The 16,294-nt window shown below is 49.5% G+C and overlaps 1 protein-coding gene across 2 annotated transcripts in view; it reads left to right on the forward strand.

The window, feature by feature from the left end:
• The first annotated feature begins 8,668 nt into the window (after positions 1-8,668).
• Positions 8,669-16,294, forward strand: part of ift70 (intraflagellar transport 70) — a 156,831-nt gene continuing 149,205 nt past the window's right edge. For both annotated transcript variants that reach the window (XM_086000484.1, XM_086000485.1), the window contains exon 1: positions 8,669-8,869. In XM_086000484.1, the coding sequence (XP_085856610.1) occupies positions 8,816-8,869 (54 nt within the window). In that variant the 5' untranslated portion in view covers positions 8,669-8,815. The remainder of the gene's footprint in view (positions 8,870-16,294) is intronic.

The following is a 16,294-nucleotide window of genomic DNA, read 5'->3' on the forward strand; positions in this document are numbered from 1 at the left end:
GGAGTTTAAACTTCTCTTCTGGGGGATTAAAACCTGAGTTGAGGGTGGGGAAATCCGTGAGTTAGTCCGGCATTGCGTGGGCCAAGGTAGCGGCACGCCTGCCTTTCAATCCTTTTCTTTCCCCTCGAATGGAGCCGCCCTGTCGGTTGGAAGTCGTTCGGGTGTTTGAAAAGAAACGGTTTTTTCCCTGGTGTTTGAGGCAGGGAAGGGGGGGGCGGGGGTGCCGTCAATGGAGAGAGTGCACATGCCACATGGCCTTGGAGGGGATGGGGTGGAAAGAAAGAGATTTCCCAATCTCTGGGTCTGCGGCAAGGCCATAATAAACGGGATCCGGTGTGACTCCCTCCTTCAGTGTCTCCCGTCTGAGTTAATAAAATAGCTGAAGGCAGTATCATGATTTTTAGTGCTCACCAGCAACAAGTTTCACGTTAAATAAGTCTTCTTCTTCTTAGGCAGGCCCTTGGAACCGAGGCTGACTTGCTTCCACATTAAAAATGAGTTCTCAGGTGGCTGAGGAGTCCAATGCGGGACCTACAGTCTCTGTCACAGGTGGGGCAGACGGTGGTTGAAGGGGCGGGTGGGTGGGGTGCTTGGGTTGACATGCGCTCCTTGCGCTTGGCTTCCGCTTGCTCCCGGCAAAGAGACTCGAGGTGTTCGGCACCTTCCCAGATGCTTCTCCTCCACTTGGTGGGGTCTTGGGCCAGGGATTCCCAGGTGTCGGTGGGGATGTTGCACTTTTTCAAGGAGGCTTAAATAAGTAAGACAAAAATAATAATAAATATATATGCTTAATTCTATAACTAATTTTTATACAGAAAAAATACTTGTAATGTGTTAGAGGGGGTCCGTGGATTTTTTATAACATGGGGGGGGCCTCGGAATCAAAAAGGTTGAGAACTCCTATTGAACAACACCTTTAATGGAATAATGCTGAGAATGCAGACAAAATATATACCTCAAATCAGCAAGATCAGAGTAACCTAAATGGATTAACAAATTAAAAGTGAAATAAAGAGGAAACATTTCCTTTGCCAATGCTTCTGGATGAAAGGGTTCACTGGGATAAATATAGAAATGTGTGGAAACAAATTAAAAGGATGATTAGATGGCCAGGAGCGACCTAGAAAAAAATCGCAACTGCAGACAGAAAAGATAACGGTAAAATTCAGCACTACAGTGGTGTCACAGTTCAGGATTTTGTAGCCATCTTTTCCCCCGAAGGATAGGATCCAGACATGGGTAATCTTAAAATGCATTTTGGGCAGAATCTAGCACAAAAGTGATTTGCTGTTCCAGAGAGTCCCAAGCTGAGTTGTCAATCCTGTGGCAGTCTAGAGGTATTCTGAATGCAGGATGGGCACTTGTTTTGCACAGATTCTAAACAATAAAAGAAAAAAGAAAGACTTGCATTTATATAGTGCCTTTCAAGACCTCAGGAGGTCTTAAAGCGCTTCAAAGCCAATGTAGTGCTTTTGAAGTATAGTCGCTGTTGTATGCAGGAAACGCCAGTATTTCAGCAATGTCTGGCCATTCAGTAAGACAACTAGGCCTAGAAATTGGGTTCTGGTCTTGCCAGGGCTGTAGCGACAGAAAGTTTGCGCCAGCGGTAATGCGGCAGCGCCCGACGAAAATTCGGGTGCGCCGGGCCCAGACGGCGGCGGGCGCTAAAACCCTCCTTTAGCGCCTCAAAACGGGCGTGAACTTGGGTTTCCCGGCGCTAATCCCCCGCTGCGGCACCCGATGCGGTGCGGCAGGCAGGGGAACTGCAGGCCTCCTCCTCCTGTTAAGGAGGAGCTGCCTGCAGCCGACAACTGTCCGGCGGATTGACCCGACATCTGAGCCCGGCACCTCGGGGAAGTGCCAGGCTCGGATGAGACACTGATCAGGGCCGCCGGGGGGGAATGCAGGAGTCCGGGAAGGGAGGTGCGGGCAGGCGGCCGCCGGGAACGCGGCCGGCCGCCGCTCCACCTTTATGCGCCGGCGCACACTGGGGGAAGACTCTGTTGCCAGAGTCTTAGTTGCACCTGCCACGGGCGAGGCGGGCGCAACTGAATTTCGGCTTGGGGCCGGGTTACCACGGCAACCGGGACGCTGCGCACACCGATGACGTCATCGGTGCCGGCGCAGCGCTACCGGTCTACCGCCGCGGAAGGGCCCCAGGCAATTTAGGAACCGGCGCCAATTGCAGCGCTAGGCCCTCTAGCGCCGCAAAATCGGTGCTAAGGGCACTGAATTTCTAGGCCCTAGTACCTTGGTGTTTTGATTTTTTTGGTTTGGGAAGGGAAGCTTTTTACGAATCAACACAGACAGCAGAAGTCAGCCAGGAAAGCAGCAGAAAGACGAAAGGATTAAGGCAGCAGTCAGGCCGCAAGGGATAAATGATGACCCAGAATTTGCATTGCTAACAGCGCTCACCGTTATTATGAAGTAAATCAGACAGCAACTTCCAGAGTAAACACATGCGCAGTTAAATGCAGAATCCAGAAGTTGCAGTCCAAGTTACCCTGCTCCTCCACAGGCTGCACTATAACAATACCTTGCCAATAGACTCAGCATTGAAATCCATGTAAGGGCGTGATGTTGCAGTATTTACCCACTAGTTACCTACTAAACATGGCAGAAAAAGTTAGGGCTGGTGCATTCAGGGGTAAGTGAATTTTTAACGGCGTGATCAGTCATAATTGCAGCAGTGTCTAGGAGATCGATCTTAAATTTGTGGGTTGCCAACACACAAAACATGAATACAACTAGATAAAAGCAGAGAGTAATTGCTCTGCACTGTACTAATCACTACAGGGAGATATTTTTCTTTACCTTTAAGATGCTACAGACACTCCTGGTTTAGGTCCTTGCAAAAATCCTCTCTCAATATAGATTCTTCTGCCTCCATTCCAGTCCTGACTCCCTCTCTATCCTTCCACGTGTTGGAACTGCTCTAGGCAGGCGCACTCGGCACACCCAGGCAGCCACTCCGACTCAACCCTAAATACAAGCTTCCAGAACTCCAGAAGTGCGGCAAGCAGGCACAGCATGGCAGCAGTGAAGAGCCGATTGACGGCTGCACCATTTAAAAATATCAGCCCTGTTCTCCATCTGAATACAATAACGTGCAGCAAAAGGTAGGTCACCGCCAAAGAAACTTTTCTCCCGAGTTACCAGTGGCATTGCTCGGGATACGAACTGTCGATATCTGGAGATTTGACATTTTAATTAGAAGGGTTAGGAACCCTACCTTCTCAGGCCATGTAATTTTTTTGTCATTTTCTGTCCCATTTTTACACTTATTTTTGTATGTCACACACGCGGTTATTGAGTTTCAGTTTCACAGAAAAACAAGCTGAATTGTGGAATGTAATCTCCAAATAGAAATAAAAATCCTGAAACCCTATGCAATCAGTATTGCCAACTCTTGTGAATTCATCGCGAGAGACGCCATTTTTGAGTGAAATAAAGAATCGCTCGCTATCTCGCGACGGGATTCTTTTTGGATTTGCGACGAATGCCTGATGATGTCAATTCGCAGTTTGCGTATGCGTGGAAAAAATATGCCAATTTGCACACGCACAAAAAAGTACGCCGATTTGCACACGTGCGAAAAATACGCCGATTTGTGCATACGCGAGAAATTCGCGGCCATCATCGAAAAGGCAGCACTGGCTCCTGGGAGGCAACTTAAATGATTGATTCCAACTGCCCATCCTTTCACTCCAGATCCTCAGCATTGTAAAAGGGAGACTGTTGCCTTCTGTAGGGTGCTTAGAAGCTGGTCAGTCAACATAATTGACTACCTAAATTGGCCTCTCAAAGGGCATCTATTGTAATTGTCTCTTGGCTGTATGCTGAAATTTTTTAAGAAGCAATGCATCGCACCAAGATCATCTTCAAGATCAATTACATTTATTACCCATTTCTGGCTGCCATCAGAGTTCCTGGTAAGTTACTAGTTCTACTTACCATGGGTGGGCTGTGAGCGCAGTGTTTAACTTGTCCCCCTGTTGGGTCACTGTGCCCATGTTGGTTTAACGGGGCTGGATGTGTGCGTCCATGGGCGAATGTCTTTACAGAGAACAGTTGTGTTGTTTGAGTGTCAGGGCAGGTGGTAACCTGACAATGAGGGCCAGAAGTTGATAATAGCAACAACAACAGCTTGCATTTATATAGCGCCTTTAAAGTAGTAAAACGCCCCAAGGTGCTTCCCAGGAGCGATTATCAGGCAAAATTTGACACTGAGCCTCATAAGGAGATATTAGGGCAGGTCACCAAAACCATGGTCAAGGAGGTAGGTTTTAAGGAGCATCTTAAAGGAGGAGGGAGAGGCAGAGAGGTTTAGGGAGGGAATTCCAGAGCTTAGGGTCTAGGCAGCTAAAGGCACGGCCGTCAATGGTGGAGTGGTTAAAGTCGGGAATGTGCAAGAGGCCAGAATTGAGGACCGCTGAGATCTCTGAGGGTTATAGGGCTGGAGGCAGTTATGTTCCGAAAAGAATAACGGTCAAAAGCAGAGCGAGGCCAGCCTATGAGTAACACGACAGCGGAGCCACCGATCCACCTACTCCAGCTCCTATTTCTTACGTTCTTATGTCAGTAATTGGTTAGTGATGGCCGAATGCGCTTCCTGTCCGGGAGCAAAGGTCAACGAAGGGTCGGGTTGGGGTGGAAAAATAACCACTTGTGGCAGAGCCACTGAGGGACTCTGAACAACTGTACATAATTCCCTTTAACGATGTGTTAGCTACAGACTAAATCTGTACCATTGTATATACTGTTTGCATGTAGAGTGCGCGGCCCCTTTAAGAGCGCGGGCAAACGCGATGATGTCATGTCGCTAATCACGTGATCACCCAAACGCGGGGAAAACGTGATGACGTCATGACGCCATCCACGGGACCGCCCAGGCTGTCCTCATGGAGCCTCCGACCTGTTAAGACCTGTATTCATAGTTCTCTTGCATCAATCTGTTTAAACTCATTAGTTTGACATTAAAAACCTTTTTGATTGATTGCCTACATCGAACTCAATCTCTAGATAGGAATTTAACCATTCCTACATTGGTGACCCCGACTTTTGTGAACGGATTTCGCAAAAGGAACACAGCATGGAGGCGAATGTCGTTTCGCTGAAGCTGCCGCAGTTCTGGGAGCAACAAGCAACCTCATGGTTCATCCAAGTCAAAGCCCAATTCGCCCTGAGAGGCATCGTTGAGGATCAGACCCGATACTTATACGTGGTCTCCACACTCGACGGCTCTACCGCCTCGCGGATCGTCAGCCTTCTCAGGAATCCCCCAACTGACAGCAAGTATAAGACCCTCAAGGCGTGGTTGCTACAGGTTTTCGGGCTCACAAAATCAGAGCGCGCCCGTCAGCTGCTCGCTATGCCCGGGCTCGGGGACTCCAAACCTTCCGAGCTGATGAGCCAAATGCTCACACTCCTCGGCTCTGAACCGGAATGCTTTCTCTTCAGAGAGTTATTCCTCAGCCAATTACCGGAGCAAGTGCAAGCAGCTTTGGCGAGATCCGAGGTCGAAGACTGCGCAGCGCTCGCTGCCGAGGCAGACAAAATATTCGCAGTTACGCAACAGTACTGCGCTGCCATGAGGCACCCATCCCCCACAGACGCCGCCCCAGCTCCTCAGCCCGCGGGGCTGTGCTTCTACCACGCGCGGTTTGGCGCGAAGGCGAGATGTTGCCGCCCTCCCTGCAGCTTCTCTCAAAAAAAAACAACTCCGTCCAATGAAGAATGGGTCTAACGGGTGCCCCGCGGCTGCAATCGCAATCGGCAATGCAGGCAAGCTGCTCTTTATCACAGATATCCTCTCCGGTCGTCGGTTCCTGTGCGACACCGGAGCACAGTGCAGCATTCTACCCGTGTCCGCTCTTGATGTACAGGCTGGGAAGCACGGCCTCCCCCTCGAAGCGGCTAATGGCGGAGCTATTCGGACCTTCGGCAGACGGCGGGTCCAGGTGTGCTTCGGCGGCCAGCGGTTTTTCTGGGAATTCGTTACGGCCAAGGTTTTGCAAGCCATTCTCGGTGCAGATTTCCTGTGCGCCAACGGCCTCCTGGTCGATGTAAGGAACTGACGGCTGATCAACGCGACCATGCTGGCGCACCCGCTAACAGGAGCCACCATCGCCCTCACCACTGACGCGTCAGATTATGCAATCAGCGCCGTTCAGGAGCAGTGGGTAAACGGGACGTGGCAGCCGTTGGCATTCTTCAGCCGTCAACTGCAGCGTAACGAGCGGGTGTACAGTACTTTCGACAGGGAGTTGCTAGCCCTTTTTCTGGCCATCCGCCATTTCTGGTTCTTGTGGGAAGGACGTCCTTTCACCGCTTTCGTCGACCATAAGCCACTGACTTTTGCCATGGCCAAGACCGCCGAACCGTTGTCATCTCGACAACAACGTCAGCTGACATAAATCTCCGAATTTACCACAGATATTCAGCACGTGGCCGGTAAAGACAACCTGGTGGCAGATTGCCTCTCCCGCGCGACCGTGCATGCGGTCCAGCTGGGCATCGACTACGTCCTCATGGCAGCAGACCAAGTCTCAGACCCAGAAGTGCAGGCTTACCGCACCAACACCACTAGCCTCCAGTTGGCTGATGTCAGGTTCCATTCGGCTGGTACCACGTTGCTGTGTGACGTCTCCGTTCGGGACCCTCGCCCTATTGTGCCGGTCGCCTGGCGCCGCAAGGTGTTTGACGCCATACATGGGTTGTCACACCCAGGAATGAAGGCTTCTCAGAAGCTAATGTCATCTAAGTTCGTTTGGTGGGGCATGCATAAAGATGTCCGCGACTGGGCCAACACCTGCGTGGTCTGCCAAAAGGCCAAAGTACAGCACCACATCAAGGCTCCATTGGCCACCTTTGCAGTTCCTGAGCGACGGTTTGACCACGTTAATGTGGACCTGGTAGGACCACTTCCACCTTCCCATGGTTTTATGCACATCCTGACCATAGTAGATCGCACCACCAGATGGCCAGAGGCAGTTCCCCTGTCATCTACTACTTCAGCGTACGTGGCCAGGGCGTTCATCTCTTCATGGGTCACCTGTTTTGAAGTGCCTGCTGACATCTCTTCGGACCGGGGACCGCAGTTTTCCTCTGAACTCTGGAATGCGGTGGCTCAATGGCTCGGTGTCAAGTTACACCGCACCACAGCCTACCACCCACAAGCGAACGGTCTGTGCGAACGTTTTCACTGATCGCTTAAGGCTGCACTGAGGGCCAGCCTCCAAGACGCTGGATGGGCAGACAAGCTGCCGTGGGTCATGTTGGGCCTTCGCATGGCCCCCAAGGAAGATCTTCACTCTTCCATGGCAGAGCTCGTTTATGGTCAGCCGCTGCGAGTGCCCGGGGATTTCTTGCCAACACCAACGGAGCCATGATCTGCCTCACGCCAGCTTATCAGTCACCAGGAAGCAGCCAGATGTTTTGTGCCAGTTCCCACGTCGCATCACGGGTTTCAGGGCTCTCACGTTCCAGCGGAGCTGAAACAAGCCAACTACGTGTTCATCTGCCACGATGCTCACTGGGATCCGCTCAAGCCCCCATACACTGGTCCTTTCCGTGTGTTAGAGGCAGGAGACAAAACCTTCAAGGTGGATGTCGGTGGTAAACCGGACCACATTTCGGGCACACCTGGACCTTGACCGTCCCGTCGAGACCGCACAGCCACCGAGACGAGGTCGGCCGCCCACCGTCGTCATGCCAGAACAAGTGTAACCACCCGCCAGTCCGCCCGCCGTCCAACAGCTTCCGCTTCAGGAATACAGGAGTCGTTCTGACAGGCTTGTCAGACCCCCTCACCGTTTGACTTTTTCCGTTAAAGACAATTCTGGGGGGGGCGCATGTGGCAGAGCCACTGAGGGACTCTGAACAACTGTACATAATTCCCTTTAATGATGTGTTAGCTACAGACTAAATCTGTACCATTGTATATACTGTTTGCATGTACAGTGTGCGGCCCCTTTAAGAGCGCGGGCAAACGCAATGACGTCATGCCGCTAATCACGTGATCACCCAAACACGGGAAAAACGTGATGACATCATGACGCCATCCACGGGACCGCCCAGGCAGTCCTCGTGGAGCCTCCGACCTGTTAAGACCTGTATTCATAGTTCTCTTGCATCAATCTGTTTAATCTTGTTAGTTTGACATTAAAAACCTTTTTGATTGATTGCCTGCGTCGTACTCAATCTCTAGATAGGAATTTGACCATTCCTACATACTCACGATTTCTATACCAAATCTCATGATTTTTTAAGAGATTGTCTCCTGATTTATGAGGCGATGATTTTGGCAATTATGATGCAATGAAAAGAAATTTAACTTATTCAGTGACCTTGAAGCAATGACATTTAGTTAAGAGTTGTTTTCAGTTGTATGTGATTTTTTTTTGTGTTGGTCATGTCAGCTTTTGTGAAGCTGTTTGTCAGCTTCTCTTGAGTTTTACAAGCTTCCAGTAATTGGTCCCTAATAATTATTTAAAAATGTATTTACTATATTTCTTTATTGCTAACCAATGCTGGATAAACCCACATTTGTTGGAAAATGCAACATTTAATATTGTAAAAATTTCCTTTGACTGTGCCAGTAGTAAAGATGGCGTCCTCGCCTCAAATCGGCTCGCCAATGAATAATGAGTGCGGTATTTCCAGTTCCTCCCGTATTTCCGGTCGGTTTCCATGATCACAGCGTTAGCAAAGAAAGAAGTGCAATTCTTCAAGGGGATTCGTGACGGATAGTTAATGGGATTGATCTTAAGTTAATTAACGCCGTTGTTTATTCCCGGGCACAGTTAACATCAAAATGACGCTTGTGCAGATAAAGGACGGAGAATACACTGCGACCATTTATCGGCTGGTGAGTTTGTCATGAAACAAAAGATGCAGCACAAGGAGTTCGCTGAACAGACGTACGACACGCTTTTAATTTTGCTACCAAGGCCCAATCTAAAAATGCAGTTTGATGTCGATGTACTTGGATCTGGACAAAGGCCTACATTACAAATACTGTGTCAACATAGTGATTTTATATGAAACAGAAAATTCTGACAACACTCAGGCGATCAGGCAGCATTCGTGGCAACTTGACTAATTTTTAATCTTTCTATCAGGCACTTGACAGTAATAACTTCAGACCTTACCTATAGCTCCCACTTTTATCTTTGAAAAGAAAAAAGAAAAACTTGCATTTACATAGCGCCTTTCACGATCACTGGAAGTCCCAAAGCGCTTTACAGCCAATGAAGCACTTTTTGACGTGTAGTCACTGTTTCACAGTTGTGATGTAGGAAACTCAGCAGCCAATTTACACACAGCAATGTGATAATGACCAGGTAATCTGTTTTTTAGTGATAAATATTGGTAAGAACATTGGGGATAATTCCCTGCCATAGGCTCTTTTACATCCATTTGAGAGAGTAGACAGGGCCTCGGTTTAAGATCTCACCTGAAAGACAGCACCTCCAGCAGTGCAGCACTCCCTCAGTTCTGCACTGGAGTGTCACCCTAGATTTTTGTGCTCAAGTCTCTGGCGTGGGATTTGAACCCACAACCTTTATAGGCTTGGAGGCGAGGGTGCTGTCAACTGAGCCACAGCTGACACTTTTGTCAAGTAGTGGTGGTGATATAGGATCGGTGTGTTGATGTTTTCTCGGTTGGTGGGTGTTAGATCCGTGATTCTGAGAGTATGATGTTTTTCAATAACCACACGGATGCTGTAACTTAACAATCAACAGGTATTTACTGTAGTAGGGTAGTCTCAAGACTGGGGGTACAGAGGCATGCTCAAGGCTTATATACAGGTGTGGTCACTGCCGGTACTACAGTATACAGGAGCTGTAAAAGTAGTTCTCTCTTAAAGGTACATACACTACAATTCCTCCCCTTTTAGATTAGCAGTACCCATAATATTCAAATAACAATTAACACTTTAACATGTACATTAAACAACAATAGTCCATTTATAGATTCAGTCTTTGGGGCGGCTTCCTGATCCTTTCGGGATAGCGCCTTTCCTGAGGTTCTTGTTCTTGGTGCGGAGGCGATTCTGGCCCCTTTTTGTCGGTTAGTTCATCGGTTTCCACTGCTACTGGTTCTGAGGTAGATGCTACCGGTATGTCGGGTTCATCCCCAGGTACTCGAGACATGGGGTTGACTCGTTCCTGTGACGCTAAGATCTGATCGACGTGGCGTCTCACAATGTTCTCCCCGACATCCACTGTGTACATTAATGGCCCCTGCCTTGTGCATATCGTTCTGGGTTGCCATTTCTTGCGGTCTCCGTTGTATCTCTGCAGCGCCCCTTGCGGCTGCTTCGTGTGATACTGCCATACTGAAAGCCTTGTCCAGCATAAGATCCTTTTCTGATAGAAGCCGTTTCTGGGTTCCTTCACTTTGAAGCCCACACACAAACTTGTCCCTTAACGTATCTGCTAGTCCCACTCCAAACTGGCAGTGTTTCGATAGCTTGCGCAGTTCCGTTAAGTACTCAGCATTGCTTTCGTCTTTGTGTTGGTTCCTTTTATGGAACTTAAATCGTTCTGCTATCAGCAGTGGTGTGGGGTTTAAGTGGTCCTGTAGGATTTCTACTATGCTTTCGAAATTCTTATTCACAGGCTTCTCTGGGGTTATTAGGTTTCGCAGTAACCCATAAGTTTTTGCACCCATGGAATTTAACAAAACCAGTGCTTTCCTAGCATCTGGCACTTCATTCGCCCTGCAGTACACCTCAATACGTTCCACATATGTCGCCCAATCTTCGACTTCATTGTCGAACGTAGAGATACTGCCACTCTTCGGCATCCCTGGGTGTGATTTAACTGTCAAAAATGGTGTCTCCCGCGCTTTCCCTTCTTCTCCGCTGGCACAAAATGGCGTCTCCCGCGCTTTCCTTTCTTCCCGCGCTCGCCCTTCTTCTCCGCTGCGGCTTCTAAAAATGGCGTCTCCCGCGCTCTTCCTTCTTTTCCGCGGCTCAATGGCGTCTCCCGCGCTCTCCCTTCTCCCCGCGGACACTGTTCAGCCCTTGAGCCCTGGCTGCGCTCTGCGTGTTTTTTTTTTCTGTGCGCCTTTCCCGTTTCCGCCGCTCGGTCCTGAACCCGACTGCTGCTTTACCCTCTCTCCGTTTTGTTTTTCCTCGACGCCGCTCGGTTTTCAACCCCCAGCTGCGCCCTGTGCGCTTCACCCTCTATCTTACCCCGTCGACGCTGCTCGGCTTTTTCTCTGCCGTCGGTCGGCTCCAGCCGCCGCTGTCCGGGAAGGGTCTGCGCTGTACCTGGTACCTGTCGTCAGTCTGTTGCTGATCGTCGTGGCTGGGGAACCAAGCCCGGCTCTCCACAGCCTCCCCTGCGATGTTCACTCTCTGCCGGACGACTGGGCGGTTGCTCGTGGTCGACGCCCGTGTTTCTGGCCTCGACTTTCTTCCACTGCCCTCCCGGAGCGAATCCTCGAAGGGAAATGTAGAGTTGCAGGTAGATTCGAATCGACACTCGTCGCCACTGTTAGATCTGTGATTCTGAGAGTAAGATGTTTTTCAATAACCACACGGATGCTGTAACTTAACAATCAACAGGTATTTACTGGAGTAGGGTAGTCTCAAGACTGGGGGTACAGAGGCATGCTCAAGGCTTATATACAGGTGTGGTCACTGCCGGTACTACAGTATACAGGAGCTGTAAAAGTAGTTCTCTCTTAAAGGTACATACACTACAGTGGGGGTGCTGGAAGAGTTGGTGCTTGGGATGGGGGTCTCTCTGTTGCAGCACCTTGCTGGCAGGATGGTTTGCACCCTTTGTGCCGACCTTTTTTTCTACCAGACTCTTGGGCCACTGGATTCTTGCTTTGAGTTACATCCAGAAACAGGCCATTTGGCCCAACTGTTTATGCTGCCGTTTATGCTCCATACGAGCCTCCTCCCACCTCTCTTCATCTAATCCTATCAGCATATCTTTCCTATCTATTGCTTTCTCCCTCATGTGCTTATCTTGCTGCCCCATAAATGCACCAATGCTATTTGTCTCAACTGCTCCTTGTCTCCACTACATCTGAAAACACAGCATCAGTTTCCACATGTACGCTGACCTCTTCTCTCAACCCCTCCACGGTATCTAAATTGTCAGACTGCTTGTCCGACATACAGTTCTGGATGAGCAGAAATTTTCTCCAATTAATTACTGGGAAGACCGAAGCCATTGTTTTCGGTCCCCACCACGAACTCCGTTCCCTAGCCACTGACTCCATTCCTCTCCCTAACATTTGTCTGAGGCTGAACCACATTGTTCGCAACCTTGGTGTCATATTTGACCCATAACTAAGACTGCCTATTTCCACCTCCGTAACATTGCCCGTCTCTGCCCTTGCCTCAGCTCATCCACTGCTGAAACCCTCATCCATACCTTTGTTACCTCTAGACTTGACTATTCCAATGCACTCCTGGCTGGCCTCCCACATTCTACCCTGCGTGAACTTGAAGTCATCCAAATCTCGGCTGCCCGCGTCCTAACTCGCACCAAGTCCCGTTCGCCCATCACCCCTGTACTCACTGACCTACATTGGCTCCCAGTTAAGCAGCACCTCGATTTCAAAATTCTTATCCTTGTTTTCAAATCCCTCCATGGCCTCGCCCCTCCCTATCTCTGTAATCTTCAGCCCCACAACTCCCCGAGATACCTGCGCTCCTCTAATTCTACCCTCTTGAGCATCCCTGATTATAATCGCGCAACCTTTGGTGGCCGTGCCTTCTGTTGCTTAGGCCCTAAGCTCTGGAATTCCCTGTCTAAACCTGCCCGCCTCGCTACCTCTCTTTCCTCCTTTAAGACGCTCCTTAAAACCTACCTCTTTGACCAAGCTTTTGGTCACCTGCCCTAATTTATCCTATGTGGCTCGGTGTCAAATTTTTTGTTTTCTACACCTGTGCAGCGCCTTGGGACGTTTTACTACGTTAAAGGCGCTATATAAATACAAGTTGTTGTTGTTGTGTTAGTGCGTACCACATTCATATCACTTTTTGAGTAAAGAAATTTCTCCTGAATTCCGTATTGGATTTATTAGTGACTATCTTATATTTATAGGGTAAACTTGGAGAAACTAGAGCCCATCAAACCCTTTCATTATCCAGTCAACCTCAGTCTTTTTTCTAGAGGAAAGAGCCCCAGCCTGTTCAGTCTTTCCTAATAGTTATAACCTCTCAGTTCTGGTATCATCCTTGTGAATCTTTTGTGCATCTTTACCAATGCTTCTATATCGTTTTAATAATTTGGAAACCAGAACTGTGCACAGTACTCCAGTGTGGTCTAACCAAGATTCTATACAAGTTTAACATCACGTCCCTGCCTCTCAATTCTATCCCTCTAGGAATGAACCCTAGTGCTTGGTTTGCTTTTTAATGGCTTTATTAACCTGCGTTGCTACCTTTAGTGATTTGTGTATCTACCCTTCGATCCTTTTGCTCCTCCGCCAATTAATCTCTTGTTATCCCAGCAGTATGTGGCCTCCTTATTCTTCCTATCAAAATACACCACCTCACAATTATCTATATTGAAATTCATTTCACAAGTAAATGCCCATTTTGCAAGTTTATTAATGTCGTCTTGTATTTTGTCGCAATCTTGGTAACTACATCGCCCAATTTGGTGTCATCTACATATTTACAAATTGTCCTTCCTATTCCCGAGCCCAAATTATTAATGTAAATTGTGAACAACAGTGGCATTGCCAGTTTTTTCATCCTTCCAATTCTACTTGTCTTATCCCCCACTGCCTCAGCTATTCACATGCTCTGTATGTCTTGTAAGTGTCTTTAATTTTGTTGATTTCCCTCATCATGATAATATCACATCAGGCGTTTAACTGTCCCCTGTTTTCCACTTGAGCGCTTTACAGGTTTCTTTTATTTCTGTGTGTGTGTGTGTGTGTGTGTTAGGATTGCCAAATCTGGTTGGAGGTGTTCTTGATAGTTTGATCACTTGATGTCTGCAAATGTTATTGCATTTACCTTTTATAATATCCTGTAGCTGAGTATCTTTTCTCGTAGTTTTGCGCCTGCAGCTGTTGTGTGTGAAGTTCAGAGATTCAGGAGGCCGCCTGCGAGCAGGAATCCGAGGGTGGGGAAGAGGGAAAAAACAAAGTTGGAGGAAGGATTCGCAAGGGGGAATCCAGAGGTGCTGCTTCCACTTGCTACATTGCTGTTGCTGCTCCCACCTTTACAGGAAATTCTGGGCCCCAAGCCCTCCCCATTCCACAGTCTCCCTCTCTTTCTCACCCATCCCCCCCGAGCCCCAACCTCCTGACCCCATCCCACAGTCTCCCTCTCTTTCTCACCCACCCACCCGAGCCCCAATCTCCTGACCCCATCCCACAGTCTCCCTCTCTTTCTCACCCACCCCGACGAGCCCCAATCTCCTGACCCCATCCCACAGTCTCCCTCTCTTTCTCACCCACCCCCCCGAGCCCCAATCTCCTGACCCCATCCCACAGTCTCCCTCTCTTTCTCACCGCCCCCCCCACGAGCCCCAATCTCCTGACCCCATCCCACAGTCTCCCTCTCTCACCGCGCCCCCCACGAGCCCCAATCTCCTGACCCCATTCCACAGTCTCCCTCTCTTTCTCACCGCCCCCCCCACGAGCCCCAATCTCCTGACCCCATTCCACAGTCTCCCTCTCTTTCTCACCCACCCCCACGAGCCCCAATCTCCTGACCCCATCCCACAGTCTCCCTCTCTTTCTCACCCACCCCCACGAGCCCCAATCTCCTGACCCCATTCCACAGTCTCCCTCTCTTTCTCACCCACCCCCACAAGCCCCAATCTCCTGACCCCATCCCACAATCTCCCTTTCTCACCGCGTCCCCCACGAGCCCCAATCTCCTGACCCCATTCCACAGTCTCCCTCTCTTTCTCACCCATCCCCCCCGAGCCCCAATCTCCTGACCCCATTCCACAGTCTCCCTCTCTTTCTCACCGCCCCCCCCACGAGCCCCAATCTCCTGACCCCATTCCACAGTCTCCCTCTCTCACCGCGTCCCCCACGAGCCCCAATCTCCTGACCCCATTCCACAGTCTCCCTCTCTTTCTCACCGCCCCCCCCACGAGCCCCAATCTCCTGACCCCATTCCACAGTCTCACTCTCTTCCCCCCCCCCGAGCCCCAATCTCCTGACCCCATTCCACAGTTTCCCTCTATTTCTCACCCATCCCCCCCCCGAGCCTCAATCTCCTGACCCCATTCCACAGTCTCCCTCTCTTTTCCCCCCCCACGAGCCCCAATCTCCTGACCCCATTCCACAGTCTCCCGCTCTTTCTCACTCCCCCCCACGAGCCCCAATCTCCTGACCCCATTCCGTAGTCTCCCTCTCTTCCCCCCCGAGCCCCAATCTCCTGACCCCATTCCACAGCCTCCCTCTCTTCCCCGCCAAGCCCCAATCTCCTGACCCCATTCCACAGTGCCACGTGCTAGTCAGAGTAGAAATAGAAGGATATTTCAGATGAATACGTGGCTAGAGGAATGGTGCAATGGGGAGGGATTCAAGTTCCTGGGACATTGGAACCGGTTCTGGGGGAGGTGGGACCAGTTCAAACCGGATGGTTTGCACCTGGGCAGGGCTGGAACCAATGTCCTAGGGGGAGTGTTTGCTAGTGCTCTGGGGGAGGGTTTAAACTAAGATGGCAGGGGGTTGGGAACCTGAGCAGGGAGACAGAGGAAAGGGAAACAAGGATAAAAGCAAAAGAAAAGGAGAAAAACAAAAGTGGCAGTCAGAGAAATCAACGGTTTAAATCAAACATGGCCACAGTAAAGAATAATTCTAATAGGTCTAAGAGCGTTAAAAAAATAAGCCTGAAGGCTTTGTGTCTTAATGCGAGGAGCATTCGTAATAAGGTGGATGAATTGGCTGCGCAAATAGAGGTAAACGAATATGATTTGGTTGGGATTACGGGAACGTGGCTCAAGGATGGCCAAGGCTGGGAACTCAACATCCAGGGGTATTCGATATTCAGGAAAGATAGGCAAAAAGGAAAGGGAGGTGGGGTAGCATTACTGGTTAAAGAAGGTATTAACACAGTTGTAAGGAAGGATATTAGCTCTGATGATGTGGAATCTGTATGGGTAGAATTGAGAAATACCAAGGGGCAGAAAACGTTAGTGGGAGTGGTATATAGACCTCCAAACAGTAAGGCGGAGGTTGGGGATGGCATTAAAAGGGAAATTAAAGAAGCGTGCAATAAGGGCACAGCAGTCATCATGGGTGACTTTAATCTACATATAGATTGGGCTAACCAAATTAGTAATAATAC

The sequence above is a fragment of the Somniosus microcephalus genome, chromosome 11 (assembly GCF_052327205.1).
Source record: "Somniosus microcephalus isolate GS21.2 chromosome 11, FLI_Smic_1.0, whole genome shotgun sequence".
Classification (NCBI taxonomy): domain Eukaryota; kingdom Metazoa; phylum Chordata; class Chondrichthyes; order Squaliformes; family Somniosidae; genus Somniosus; species Somniosus microcephalus.